We start from the raw sequence: 15,750 nt of genomic DNA, 5'->3' as shown, positions 1-15,750 counted from the left end.
ACACATTCTTCTTCTACTTTCATGCTCAGATTTTTAAAATTTAAAACCCCAACTTGAAGGAATACTGGTGGTAGTAGTGGTGGGTGAAGTGGTATATCCAATTTGTGCACATGTCACTTAGGTAAAATTAACTCCATCATTCTTGCCTTATAGCCAGAAACAGTTCAGGAAATTCTGGAAATTTACGACAATAACATAGCTTTCAATAGCAAGGAAAGTATGCAGAATATTTAAAATGGGAAAACAATTTGTTTTGAGCACTAAACAGATGTTTTCAATAGCAAATGGGCCTTTTGCAATGCCATTCAGACTTTGCCAAAACCATTTTAAAAATTCCAGCAAGTTCAGAACAGCATCAAAACATTTCCTATGGGATCAGATCTGACGTCTCGAGCTTGACACAGCTCTTTCAAATTCAGAATGGCATTTCTGGCTCGATTTTTTTTCTAGTGGGATAGCATGTGCTCCCCTGTCAAGATCAATCAGTAATGATTATATAGTGATATCAAAACCCTTATGTTTTTATAAGTTGTGTAAATATAATATTTAAGATTGACTTCTAGAATACTTGGGGCCAAGGAAGAGTTAATAAAATTAATATTCTAATGATTATCTATAAATGTTATTAGCAATATTATTAACATTTTTTATTATGTAATTGTATTAACTTTGATTATATTAGTCTTGATGGATAAGCTGTTGGGGTAAGTGGATTTTTTAAAAGTTGAATCATTCTAGCTTTCCATTTAATTTTAGGAACAAAATATGACTGTTACTGGAGGCTTAGCATGGTGGAATGACTTCATTGTCATTGCATGTTACAACTTAAGTGACCGCCAGGAAGAGGTAAGGCAGGCCTTGAATATAAAAGACTGAAATTCTCCTTTTGGTGCACTTTTATGGCAACAATAAATAGAAATCTGCCTGTTATGTTAGTTATATTAGAAACTTTATTGCCTGTCTAGCAATAACAATTACAAATAACAAGAAAAACTATTTGTTATTTACATTTTTCTTTCTGTTCTCAGAAAGTATTAGGATTAGAATTAATATTCCTCAAAATTCTGATTTTTGTAAATTAAGCTTTTTTAAATTGCAGCTGATGTTACCTTATTGGGATAAGGAATGTCTAGTTATATTTTTCAAACAAAATCCAAAAGAAAAAGTAGACTCTAAAACTCCAAGGACATTTTATGACAGGCTGTATTGGCATATACTTGGCATAGGAGAAATTCCCCAAATTTTTATATCCAAACATAAATAATGTGATGTTAGTCTTATCTTTCTTATGAGTGTGATAGTTCAGAAATTAGATTTTCCCTCTAAAAATGTTTAAAGATTTACCTCCATGAAAGTTATATTGTTTCATACTGTAGGATTCAAATGTCTGCCCAATATTACTTTTGCATTGTGTTTTTAATGTAAGAATAACATATACATGCATAGACTATTCTTTCTTCTTCATCTCAAGGAGGAAAAGAATAGTGAATGAAGAGTATTTAATATCACAACAGAGATGAAAAATCCATTCCATGAAAAATCAACTACCTATAGGTAGTCATGGTGTAGATCAGCCAGGTTGCCTTATTATAATGAAAGGACAGGGCTTGAAAATTAGTTTAAATTCTCTTTATAAGTTTGTGATCAAAGGTTTTCATTATTCTTTCAGCTTAGAGTATATTTACGAACAGCCAATCTGGACAATGCATTTGCTCATATCACCAAAGTGCAGGCAGAAACTCTATTGCTCAGCGTCTTTCGGGACATCATAATTTTGTTCAGAGCAGACTGTTCTATTTGCCTTTATAGTATTAAAAGAAAATCTGACGGGTAAGTATATTTCAAAGATGTTATTGCATAATTCATTTTACTTTATGTTTTTTTAGAGTAAGAGTGAGGGAGAAGGAATCCTTTGGTGAAAATCTCTTGATTTTTGAGTCCTTTTTGATTCTGATGTGCTCCCCCCCCCCTTGTAAATACTAACACAGAGTTCAGTACTCCAGGCATTAAGTCATGTTTAGCTCAGCAGGTACTTTATGTTTGGGAACTCAACAAAACTAACCTTAAAAATGAAAATAAATATTTTCCGTAACCAGTAGCATTAGAAAATTTCCAAAGGAAAATATAGTTAATAATTCAATATACAATGTAATCTGACTTACTTTTCAATGCTGTTTGCTTTATTTGGTCACATGGAATATTTGCAATATCTTGGCTCGTCAGCATTGTTGTATTATCTGAAAATTATTATTATACTGATAGACAAAGATGTTAGAATATCTCACAGATGTTTATTTGGGATTAATAGGAGATTGACCATTGGACTTTTTTTGTATTTCAGGCCTAATCCCACTACAAGTATTCAGGTTCTACAAGAGGTTTCTATGTCACGTTATATTCCTCACCCGTTCCTTGTTGTGTCCGTTACTTTAACATCAGTAAGAACAGAGACAGGTATCAGCTTGAAAATGCCACAGCAGGTATCTACAGGATTTTTAAAAATTATTTTAAGCTAAAGAAAGCAGATTTTCTACTTGAAAACAGTATATGTTTTCCGGAGGGGGGCGGTATAAAAATCTAAATAATAATAATAATAATAATAATAATAATAATAATAATAATAATAATAATAATAAGTAAGACAACACTGTCCCTTATTACATCTCCCCAATTGTTGGGGCAAGATTCATGAGAGGACGTGGTTGATAAATTGATAAATCATGGTGTTTTAGGTTAAAAACAAGAGAAAAATGATGTGTTTGAACTAATATTGTTTTTCCTAATATAATATCTTTATGAAGGAATGATTTGGATTTGCTGTTGTTTTTGCAGCCTCCTGTAGGGTTTTCTTTTTTATAAAGATGATGTTATTAAGAAATTGCTGTTGGTTTGAATGATAATTTACTTGTAAAACTTTGAGGATTCAACATGGCTCTGTGATGTTTAACATCAAAAATAAACTATGGGGAGAGATAGGGGTTATAATGTGATCAGTCTGATGAATAATAGTCAGCTTTAGTTTTCGGAGAAGGCGGTTGGTCATCAGCTTTTTGTTTATGACCAGCATAGATTGAATGATGTTGAATTGTATGCTTTTATATAAACACAGTGCTGATAATGATGTATTAGAACTTTCAGAAAAATAGTCAGCAAAATTGAAAAGGAATAATAAATGTTTGTTTTTCTTTAAGGCCTGTGATGCAGAGAGCATTATGTTAAATTTAGCAGGACAGTTAATCATGGTACAGAGAGATCGATCAGGTCCTCAGATACGAGAAAAGGAGAGTAGTCCCAACCAAAGGAAACTTGTGAGTTAACATGGAAAAATCTCAATGAATGAAATGCACATTGTGAATTAATCTGAATGTGTAATACTTTGTTGATCATACAATTAAAGCAAGCAATAATAAAGACTAACTTTTCTAAATTCTTGCTTCTCTGTAATGGTCTTTTATTAAGATGCAAATTAGAATTCGCTTCAATTATTTCAATTATTATTATTTTCAAATAGCACTTACCCGACATTGTATGATAGAGATTAATGTACAAGGCTGTTTTCAAACACAACTAACAATGTGAACTGTAGCAATATCTTAATAAATATAGCAGGGAGGGGAGGTAAAAATAAGGGATTTAATATCTGTAGCAAATACAGTAGAACCTCGACATACGAGCTGCTCTATATACGAGCATTTCGAGATGCGAGCTAGGAGGGGAGAGATATTTTGATTCTACTTATGAGCCCAAATTCGGGGTATTAGTGTCACTTCTGCCGCCGCCAGGCTCTGCCCGGCTGTCATTCTGTAGAGAAGCAAGAAGCGGAGGAAGAGCTGGATGCTGGCGACGGCGGAGGAAGGCGAATGCGGCTTGGAAGCTGGGAGGGGGGCGGAATATGGGACGAGAGAGGCAGCCTCCACGCTTTCCTTTCGGAGGAAGAGCTAAGTGGCCAAAGACGTTCCGCCCCCCCTCCCAGCTTCCAAGCCGCATTCGCCTTCCTCCGCCGCCGCCAGCCGGAGCGAGCTGCTGGGCTGCGCGTGGCGGGAGAAGCCCGGACAACGCCGGAGCGCTGGGCAGCACTACTGCTGCCGCCGCCGCCGCGGGGAGAGGCGGGCATGTGGGCTGGCGGCATTGGGCTTGGTGGAAAGTCCGGGGGCAGCTCCAGCGACTCCCCTCCCTTGGCTGCTGTTGAGGCGGCAGCGGCGTCCGCCTCTGGCGCACAGCTCTCTCTCCATTCTTCTCTTTCCCCCTCTCGGGCTCCGAATGCGGCGGCGGGAAGACGAAACGAGGCGCAAGGCAGCGCGTCTGCAGGAACGGGTGGTGGGGCACCGTTGTTGTCCTCACGGCGCAAAGCCACACAGTCCCGGATCGCTTGCTTCCCCGGCCAGCAAGCCAGCTGCCTGGGAAAGCAGCGCATTTGAAAAACGCTTTCCCAGGCAGCCGGCTTGCTGGCCGGGGAAGCAAGCGATCCGGGACTGTGTGGCTTTGCGCCGTGAGGACAACAACGGCGCCCCACCACCCGTTCCTGCAGACGCGCTGCCTTGCGTTTCGTTTCCTCTTCCCGCCGCCACATTCGGAGCCCGAGAGGGGGAAAGAGAAGAATGGAGAGCCGTGCGCTGGAGGCGGACGCCGCTGCCGCCTCAACAGCAGCCACGGGAGGGGAGTCGTTGGAGCTGCCCCCGGACTTTCCACCAAGCCCAATGCCGTCAGCCCACATGCCCGCCTCTCCCCGCGGCGGTGGCGGCGGTAGTGCTGCCCATTTTTTTGAGGGGAAAAGACGTCAGCTGAGGGGTGCCCGGTGCTTCCCGGCGAGGAGGAGGAGGAGCTGGGCTCCGGAGGGGCGCACGGGGAAGGGCTTGAGCCGCCGCCTTCTCTTTTCCTGCTGCGTCGGTGGCTTCCCTCGCAAAAGGCTGCGCCCGGTGCCGGCTGTTTGCCCCGCGGCTCTCTCGCCTCAGCGAGGGATAAGCAGCACGCGAGGCTGCGGCGAGAAACAACAGCAGCAGGAAAGGAGAAGGTGGCGGCTCAAGCCGTTCCCCGTGCGCCCCTCCGGAGCCCAGCTCCTCCTCCTCCTCGCCGGGAAGCACCAGGCACCCCTCAGCCGACGTCTTTTCCCCTCAAAAAAATGAGGCTTTCCGCCTTACGCCCTGCCTGATCCCACACTTTCCACCCGCAAAGATCAGCCTAGAGGCTTTGCCCTTCCCGCCCGCTCCCCCGGGAAAGAAAAAGCAGCCTGGCTCCCTTTTCCCTGGCCCTTACCTTCACAGCTCAGGCAGCGCTGGACTCCCCGCAGCCGCCTCCGCCGCCTCCGCCCTTGGGCTTGCACGCATTAATCGCTTTTCCATTGTTTCCTATGGGAAACAATGTTTCATCATACGAGCTTTTCGACGTACGAGCCTCCTTCCGGCACCAATTAATCTCGTAAGTCAGAGTTCTACTGTATAAGCACTATTGTAACATTAGATTATTTTTAACTGAATTTTTCCTTCATTTCCATACTTCAGTAACTCATTTATGTTAATACCGAGCAAAGAACAATAGATAAGCTATATTGCTGATCATTTAAAAATAGGGGAGAAATATTTTGTAGTAACGGGGTAATATGAAGAAAATTATGGAGGACATTAGGGAGAGTTACATTAATTTAGTAAACTAACATGATCATGCTTATATTAAGGAAGAATGAGATATCAGCAGAATTAATGTTTGTTTGTTTCCACATAAAACCTGATGAACAACTTGTATAAAGGGAGAAGTATAACCAGTATTATTCCTATGTTCTCAGCTGCCATTCTGTGCTCCTGTTGTACTTGCCCAGTCTGTAGAAAATGTTTGGACGACATGCCGTTCCAACAAACAGAAACGGCACTTATTGGAGGCTTTGTGGCTCAGCTGCGGGGGATCAGGTATGAAGGTCTGGCTTCCTTTGTTTCCCAGGGACCATCGCAAACCACATTCCTTTCTTTCAAGACGGATCATGCTGCCTTTCCACATTAACATCTACCCCTTGGCTGTTTTGTTTGAAGATGCCTTGGTTCTCGGTGCTGTCAATGACACTGTGCTTTATGACTGTTTATACACTCACAGCAGTGCTGTTGAACACTTAGAGGTCCTCTTCCCCTTCTGTATTGTTGAGAGAACATCTCAGATCTACCTCCATCACATTTTACGCCAGCTTTTGGTGAGGAACCTAGGCGAACAAGCCTTGCTTTTGGCTCACTCTTGTGCCACATTACCATATTTTCCTCATGTACTAGAACTGATGCTCCACGAAGTGCTGGAAGAAGAAGCTACCTCACGGGATCCCATTCCCGATCCTCTCCTTCCCACTGTGGCTAAATTTATTACAGAGTTCCCCCTCTTCCTACAGACTGTTGTTCATTGTGCTAGAAAAACAGAATATGCCCTGTGGAATTATCTCTTTGCTGCTGTTGGAAATCCAAAAGACTTGTTTGAAGAGTGTTTAATGGCCCAGGATTTAGACACAGCTGCATCTTACCTTATTATTCTGCAGGTAATTATATTCACTCATTTTATTTGGAAAAAGTGATAGGGTGTGCACACAACCAAAAGGACACATTATTTTGGTAGAACTTTGTCCCTTACAAATATATATTTATTAAATAAGCTTGAAATTTAAAAAAAAGAAAGTGGGAATTGTCTACTATGCAGTCAAGTATACAAGAGCCGATTGATATAATAGGTCCCTGTAGGCCAGGAGTAGGCAAAGTTGGCTCTTCTATGACTTGTGGACTTCAACTCCCAGAATTCCTGAGCCAATCATGGTAGCTCAGGAATTCTGGGAGTTGAAGTCCACATGTCATGGAAAAGCCAATTTTGCCTACCCCTGCTATAGGCCATTTCCACTTAACAGTCCTATCATAGTCATGGACAGTAAAATCATGGGCCATGATTATTGAACTCGGACAATGAAATCAAAGATGTGACGTTTGAAGAATGCTTTTATCTGCAACTTTTTCTGTTCGCTTATTAATGAGCCAAATAAAAAGAATCAGTGGCTTCTGTGAAAAAAATGTTCTACATTGGTTCCAGAATATGGAAGTTCCAGCAGTTAGTAGGCAGCATGCAACTCTGCTATTCAATACAGCGTTGGAGAAAGGAAAGTGGGATCTTTGTCGACACATGATCAGATTTCTGAAAGCCATTGGCTCTGGCGAATCGGAGACCCCTCCTTCTACACCAACAACTCAGGTTTGAAAGGCACATGGCCATAAATGTTTTTGACACTAATCCAGATGTAATTTTGGGGGTGGGGGTGTTCAAGTCAGTTGTGGAACTTGCTAACTGTCCAGTTATCAGATATTTTCCTCCATAAATCGATTTTAATCATATACTAAACCAAGTCCTTTTTATTAATGAATGACTGTATGTGAACATGATTGTTTGATTGTTAAGGATAACTAGAACTTGCAACCTGTATTTGGCATCTTAAGCAAGCTTTGCTTGTCTATAGTGTCACAAGATTTGTTTATGTGTTGTTTAGTCCTGGAAACAGAAGTGTGGTAAAAGTATTGTAAATCAAAATGACTCATGAGTCTGTATCGTACTACCACTTTTGCCATTTCTAACTGGTTGCTTTTAAATTCCTTGATGTTGGGTAGTCGGGTATTTTGATCAAAGGGAATAGGAGGAAAGAGTCATATTTTCTCAGTCAGCAAAACCGCTATTTGCTTATAGTTGTCCTTTGATGTCTGCTATCTGCAAGATATCCAAACTAGGCCTGTGCTGTTTTGGTAGCAGATGACAAGATGCCTGGTTTTTTCTGTTAAGCTAAGGGTTTTAGATCCTAAAAGTTATAGACCTTTTTTGAAAAATAACCAAATATAGCATTAAGCCTATCTGCAACAGTAGCCACTTTAATGTCATGATATATCAAGAAAGCAAAAAAGTTTGATGGAGGATTACTTGAATAACTCATTGTGAAATTCATTAGAAATATTTCTTTCACCAAAAAAACTGCTCTCAGCTTTTCTAGTTTTCAGCCAGTCTGCTCTTGGCTTTTTAGATTTAATCTGTTTAGACACTGTCTGACTCTAACCAAGTGTCCAACCTGTCTCTTCTTATCCCTTTCATCCTTCCATGTAGGAACCTACTTCAAGTGGTGGCTTTGAGTTCTTCAGACATCGCAGTATTAGTTTGTCTCAATCTGGAGAGACACTTCCAACTGGCAAATTTAACTTGCAAAAAACCCTGAGCATGCCATCTGGCCCATCTGGCAAAAGGTAACCAAGTAGAAGAGAATATACATTTCTTGCTACGTATTTCATTGCACTAACCCGGCAGGTATTAAATTACAGATTATTACTATGTTGCTGATTGTATTTGATGCTGAAATTTCACAAGACTCCAACCTGATTCCTATAAAACTAGGCAAAATCCATAAATAAAATGAAAGTTACTTCTTGGTGTTAACCGTCTTATTTTCCCACCTTTGTAGATTGAGTAAGGAAAGTGACTGTGCTGAGAACATGTATATTGACATGATGCTGTGGAGACATGCTCGACGTCTTCTGGAAGAAATCAGACTTAAAGACCTTGGTTGTTTTGCTGCACAGCTGGGTTTTGAGTTGATAGGCTGGTTGTGTAAAGAGCGCAACAGAGCTGCACGTGTGGAGGATTTTGTGTCTGCCTTGAAGACATTACACAAAGATTTTCTCTGGCCGTTTCCCATTATTCCAGTGTGCTCTATCAATTCACCTTTGAAGAACGGAAAATGTAGAACAGGTATCTTATCCTCCCTCTCGTTTAATTTATCAGAATATAAATGTAGCTTTATAGTAAATTGAGTCTTACAGTGCAGTTGCCTTTCATTTTGTGTTTTCAGATCAGATTATTATTTTCATATTTGTACCAAATCCATTGTTGATACTATTTGAATTCAAGGGATGTTGCACTTTAGCACATTAACATTAAACATGTTTAATTCAATCTTTGAAATTAAACTGTATTTCAGCAAGGAATAAAAACATATAACAATTAATTGTTGGAAGTAAGTTACTGTTGGAATTAATGCTATCTACCTGATGAATGTTACAGTTAAAGCGTTCATAGGAAAGAAAATAAATCAATTTGGTGCGTTCCAAAAGTAATGCAATGATTTTTTTTAAGGTAATTTATTGAACAAATTTGCACAAACACTTAAAATTCTTCAAAGTAGAATGGGCCTTGGGCCTCTACACATTTGTTCCAGCGAATCTGCCATGACTGGTACACGCCCTGGAAGGGCGTCTTCAGGGACCTCTCGCAAGGTTTCATCAGGGCTGATTGGATCTCTTCTATGGACAAAAACCACACCTTTCCACAACGCGCTATGAGTCCGCGAGTTCCTGGCCAAACATCAGGTGCCAACGCTGCCCCACCCCTCTATAGTCCTGACATCGCCCCAGCAGACTTATTTTTGTCCCAGCCCTGAAAGGAACCTATTTTTCATCCATAGAAGAGATCCAATCAGCCGTGGTGAAGACCTTGCAGGAGGTCTCCGAAGACGCCTTCCAGGGCACGTACCAGTCATGGCAGAGTCACTGGAAAAAATGTGTAGAGGCCCAAGGACAGTATTTTGAAGAATTTTAAGTGTTTGTGCAAATCTGTTCAATAAATTACTTTTTTTTAAAAATGCATTACTTTTGAAACGCACCCTGTATGTTGCTTTATCAATCTATGCTTAAGCTTATGATAGGCATCCTGAAGTAGGAAGAGTTGATTACAAGTCCTTGGTATGAATTAGGCTTAAAATCTTAAACAACATGTTTAAGGCTGGAAAAACAGCTTGTTCATATGCTCTCATTTCCAGTAATAGGGGAACAACTCTTAAAATCACAGTCTGCTGACAGCTTTTTAAACATGGAAATAGACTCTGGCATCCCAGGTGTACCAAGGAGTCAAAGCTGGTTTGGTGCCATCAGCTCCTCCCAAAGAGAGATGGATACAGCATCTTCCCATGGTCCTCAAACGCAGGAAGCAATCCTCTTACCTTTGCTAAGTAAAGTGGGTGAGTTCTTTATTCTGATATTTGGCTTTCTTTTAAGTGGTTCTAAGTATTTTATTTTATCTGAAAATAAAAACATAATTTTCATATATAACAACTGCCATTTGCTTCTTCATCTTTCTTGGGAATAACGCAGAAGGTAAAGGATTAAATAGCAGAGGAAAAACAAACCAATAATATATTTATGAATTCGTATTTAGAAAGACTTCAAAATAGAAATTCTATTGGCAGCAGCAATGTAGAACTTCTTCACAAGATAGTGTATCTATATGTATGTAGACCATGCTAGTTTCTTTTGGAATAAGCAGTGTTCACAAAGGGCAGAAACAGAATAATAAATATTAAATTGAGGGGAAAAGTTTATTTATATCCCACCTTTATTATTTTTATAAACAGTTCATAGTGCTAAACGTATCTAATCCTCCCTCCTTCTATTTTCTCTACAAAAACCCTCTTGAGGTTGGTTGAGCTAAGAGTGACTAACTGGCCCAAAGTCACTCAATTGGCTTTCAGGGCTAAGGATGGACTAGAATTCACTAACCTGATGCCCAACCACTGGAACAAACTCTCTTGTTCAAATCAATAACATTCATTGTCTGTCTTTGTAAACAATCACTAAACTTCTTAGCTTTCTATTCTTAAGGATATCATTAAACACAACCTCCTGACAGTCCTCTTACTCTCAACAAGTTTACTCTTTGTATATTTGCTTTGCTATTAGATTCACCTTCGTTCTCTCTGTACAGATACTTATTCCTTAACAGAGGTACTTGGAACCGACAACTCCACCACTAAGCGATCATAAATATACACAAAGTGATCATAAAGTACAATGTTGTGTGACTGTACCAACTTAATGTGGCAGTTGTAGTTGCAATTATTAAGCAAATCCTATGTAGTCATTAGGTGTGAGGCCATTTGCAACCCCTTGCTGGCTTCTCCCTTTACTTTTGTTGGAAGCCAGCAGGCCACAATTATGATTATTCATTCAGTTTTCCCATAGAAACACAACTATCTTGTTTTGATACACTAATTTTTTTGGGATGCAAACGGGTCATTCGATGTCAAGTGAACCAATGATTTTTACCTCTATATTTTAATTTCTTTTGAGATTTTGTTATTTGGTAATAGTGTGACAGAGAATGCAAAATGTAAAGAAAAAAATTATAGTTGTTTATAGTTGTATTTTTAAATATGATTTCATCACAATGCCAAGTTGAATTTTGGTACAGATATGGCTAGAAGCATAGCAGGTGCATGTGCATTTTTGGAAATTTTTAAATTAAATGTTTTTTTTCGGAAATGCGTTTTAAAATTTTGAATTTGATTTCTCCAAAACAAAATATAAAGAAACATAGTCTTGTGACATATCAAATGAAAGCTGATACCGTTCTGATAAAGATTATGCCTCTCCCACCTTTTTATCTTAATTCTAGCCTGAGATACGATAAAAAATATAAAGACATACCAGTCCAAAAATTCACGCTTTTTCAAAACTATAGAAGTCTGTAAAAAATGAACTGATGAAGAAAAAAATTCAAAACTTTTAATTTGTAATTAACTAAAATTGTACATCATAAAACAAAAAAACAAAAAAAATCTAAAGACGTCAGGTAAAAAAAAATATTCATATTTGGATCACTTGATATAGAATGACCCAAACACTTCCGTGCATCACATAGACTACTGTTCACTGCAGATGTGGTACTTGATAACATGACATCATCTACAAACAAAAATACATGCAGGTTTCATACTTTTCATATTTCACAAGTATCCTTATACAGTGGTACCTCAAGATACGAACCCCTCGTCTTACGAACAACTCGAGATACGAACCCGGGGTTCGGAAAAATTTGCCTCTTCTTACGAACTTTTTCCGTGTTACGAACGCCAAACCCGAACTTCCGGGTTCGGTGTTCGGGAGGCTGCTGGGAAGCCCCCCGGCTGTTTTAAAAGGTGACAGCCGGGCAGCGGGGCTTCCCAGCAGCCTCCGAACGCCGAACACGGAAGTTCGGGTTTGGCGTTCGGCTTCGGGAGGCTGCTGGGAAGCCGCCCGGCTGTTTTAAAAGGTGACAGCCAGGCTGGGGGGCTTCTCAGCAGCCTCCCGAACCCCGAACTTTTGCCGAACTTAGGTTCGTAAGACGAGGTATGACTGTATAATTTATCCATAAAAAATAAAACACAGCCAAATGATCTATACTGCCGAGGTGCAGTTTTTTTGCACATTTGAAATAAGTCACAGAGACATTTAAACATCAATATTTGTTTTGCTGTATTTGACAGGTGATGAGGGGAGCATTGGCTCTGCCACGGATCTGACAGAAACAAGCTCTATTGTGGATGGAGACTGGACTATGGTGGATGAAAATTATTCCACCTTGAGTCTGACGCAATCTGAATTGGAACATATCTCCTTGGAGCTCGCCAACAAAGGGCCGCACAAATCACAAGTTCAGCTGCGGTAAATGAGATGGGAGTTTGTATTGTCATTGGGATTCCTTTAAGTTGTTCTTAGCAGATGGGACCAGCAGTAATATCCTGTGGGGGGAAAGGGATTGCTTCTGTGCCTTAGAAAGTGGCTTTGGGTCTTTTGTAGGTATTTGCTCCATATTTTCATGGAAGCAGGATGCCTGGACTGGTGCATGATCATAGGCCTGATCCTTCGAGAATCTTCAATCATCAATCAAGTGTTTAGTCTGGCACAGTCTTCAGAGGTTGATGGGGAAATGTTGCAGAACATTAAGATGGGACTGCAGGCAGTAGAAAGATGGGCTTCTTCAGACTGGTGAGTTACATGAACCTCCTTTAATTGTATGTATGATTTAAGCTGCTTTTCTAAGAAACAGCAGCAAACAAAGAAATAATACTGTTTAACTTAATCAAAATTTAACAGATAGCAAGATGTAATTGTAATACTTAATCTCTTTGAGGACAATGTTCTATATGTTAAAATACTGCATATAATACCTGGTATAATTTATCTGTAGAATTATTTTGTAACTGAGTCTTCCTATTAATACACTTGACAAGAGTTCTTACTTCAACATTGGAAGATGTGTAATATGACTAGAGAATTATGTTTCCAATGGTGTGCACAATATCTTGAATTAGCATATTTCTCATAGTAAAGCAGTAGGTTGCAGTACCAAACTTTGACTTTGACTCCGATAGGAACATAGATACTTTAGTTGACCCTTCTGGACAACTGAAAACGACCAATTCTGAAAAAAAACAAATTATCCAAAACTTTTATCAACAACTCTACCAAGTCTCAAATTTGGATGCCGATTTAATATCAAAATATTTACAAACAAATGAACAAACAACTATGATAACAGATGACCAAAGAACTCTTCTAAACAAACCAATTTCTATTTCGGATATTGAGGCTGCAATAAACAAACAAAAAAACAATAAAACCCCAGGACCAGACGGAATCCCATCTGAATTTTATAAATTTCATATGGATATAATGGCACCCATACTCTTAGACATCTATAACAATGTGCTCTCACATGCAAAACTGCCCGCGTCCTGGTTTGAATCCTATATAACCCTTATCCCTAAAGACATTGAAAATAGACACCATTTGGAGAATTACAGACCGATTGCATTACTTAATACTGATTATAAAATATTTGCATCAATAATTGCGGACAGACTAAAAAATATATTAAATAAAATTATCCATTCTGACCAAAACGGATTTCTTCCGGGAAGAAACATTTCCACAAACACAAGAACTATACTAAATGCCTTGGAATACTATGACAAAAACTATGATAAAGCAGCTGCATTAATATTTATGGATCTCAAAAAAGCTTTTGACAGTCTCCAATGGCATTATCTTATAAATCAAATTAAATTCATGAATTTCGGCTCCAAATTTTTCAATCTAATCAAAACTATTTATTCTATTCAATCGGTCAAAATTCTTTTTAACAATGATATTACCAACACAATTACTATAACTAAAGGTGTACGTCAAGGATGTCCTCTGTCCCCACTTATTTTTATTCTGGCCATCGAGACCTTTCTCAAGACTATAAGAAACAACTCACAAATTCACGGTATTATGATAAAAAAAGAACATTACAAAGTGCAGGCCTTTGCGGATGACATTGTATTCATCCTACAAGATCCAATTCGAACAGCACCCATTTTATTTGACGAAATTTATAAATTTGGTGAAATATCTGGCCTACAAATCAATAAAAATAAAACACAAATTTTGACAAAAAATATGATACCAAAAGAGATACATACCTTGGAAGAATTAATTAAAATAAAGACCACAAAAAAAATTAAATATTTAGGAATTTGGATGACTTCAAATTATGCTACTATCAAAAAAGACAATTATGAACGATTAGTTAAAGAAATACAACAAGATCTTAACAGATGGTCAAAATTAAACTTATCTATTATGGGAAAAATAGCTGCCATAAAATCAAACATTCTTCCAAGGTTTCTTTACCTATTTCAAGTTGCTCCAATAAATCTGAATAAAACTTTTTTTAATACTCTTCACAAACAAGTAAAGAAGTTTATTTGGACCAAGAAGAAGGCCAGAATAAAATTGAAAAACCTTCAAGACCTTAGATCCAGGGGTGGACTTGGACTTCCAGATTTTTATATGTATTACCAAGCGACCATTTTAACCATGATTAAAAATTGGATTACGCTCCAAAACACAAGACTCTTAACACTGGAAGGATTTGATCTTCTTGCTGGGTGGCATACTTTCTTGACAGCAGACTACCACAAAATACCCAAATATTTCAAAAATCATTACCTACGCAAAACACTAATAACAATCTGGTTTACTATAAAAAAAAATTACTACACCTCAATACCAAAATGGATATCCCCCAATGAAATACTAACTTTTCCCAATCTCTTCTCGTACTCTAAAACTCTGAGATACCAACAATTACTCGATGAATCAGACGCTCTTATTTCTAAACAACAATTGAACAATCAAGGAATTAATATAGATTGGTTAACATATTTACAAATTAAACTAAAATATGAACAACACAAAAAGCAATTTGGATTTCAAAATAATAATGTAATAGACACGATTCTTTTCGGTCTTTCTACAAAAATGATCTCAAAATTGTACAACTACTTACTAATCCAAGAAAACCCCGAAGAGCAAGTGAAATGTTGTATGATAGCTTGGGCTCAGAATTTTGGATATACGATTAACTTAATTGAGTGGGAGAAAACATGGACATCAAATTATAAAATGACAACTGCAATGTCTTACAAGGAGAACCAAATTAAAATGTTTTATCGTTGGCATTTGCCCCCAGCAAGAATATCCAAAATGTTTCCCAATTTTTCACCGACCTGCTGGAAGTGCAAGATCAAACCTGGAACCTACTACCACACATGGTGGACATGCCCAATTGCACAAAAATACTGGACAACAATTCAATCCCTAATCGACCAAGTCATGTCAATCAAATTACCACTCAAACCTGAGCTCTATCTTTTGGGGATATTCAGACAAAACCTTACTAAGACACAAAAATACCTTATACTACAAATTATAACTGCAGCCAGAATATCATATGCCTCTCTTTGGAAATCTGATCAAGTACCCTCTTTCTTTACAATAATTACGAAAATTAACGAATGTGCTGAAATGTCTAAAATAGCAATGGAAGCACAAAACAAAAAAGACTCAGAATATTACGAAGCATGGGAAAGTTGGCATAAATGGGTTTCTCAGAAAAAAT

General features: G+C 38.6%; 1 protein-coding gene across 1 annotated transcript in view; it reads left to right on the top strand.

Annotated features, from left to right (window-relative positions):
* Nucleotides 1-15,750, top strand: part of RIC1 (RIC1 homolog, RAB6A GEF complex partner 1) — a 60,458-nt gene that overhangs the window by 41,698 nt on the left and 3,010 nt on the right. Inside the window, exons 15-25 of the mRNA XM_070742578.1 lie at nt 757-846; nt 1,670-1,830; nt 2,342-2,480; nt 3,192-3,308; nt 5,780-6,508; nt 7,048-7,206; nt 8,101-8,237; nt 8,453-8,739; nt 9,806-10,003; nt 12,287-12,464; nt 12,600-12,788. Coding sequence (XP_070598679.1) covers nt 757-846; nt 1,670-1,830; nt 2,342-2,480; nt 3,192-3,308; nt 5,780-6,508; nt 7,048-7,206; nt 8,101-8,237; nt 8,453-8,739; nt 9,806-10,003; nt 12,287-12,464; nt 12,600-12,788 — 2,384 coding nt within the window. The remainder of the gene's footprint in view (nt 1-756; nt 847-1,669; nt 1,831-2,341; nt 2,481-3,191; nt 3,309-5,779; nt 6,509-7,047; nt 7,207-8,100; nt 8,238-8,452; nt 8,740-9,805; nt 10,004-12,286; nt 12,465-12,599; nt 12,789-15,750) is intronic.

This window comes from Erythrolamprus reginae, chromosome 2, assembly GCF_031021105.1.
Source record: "Erythrolamprus reginae isolate rEryReg1 chromosome 2, rEryReg1.hap1, whole genome shotgun sequence".
NCBI classification, from domain to species: Eukaryota; Metazoa; Chordata; class Lepidosauria; order Squamata; family Dipsadidae; genus Erythrolamprus; species Erythrolamprus reginae.
The sequence above is the reverse complement of the archived record's forward strand: the minus strand, read 5'-3'. Positions and strand labels throughout refer to the sequence as shown.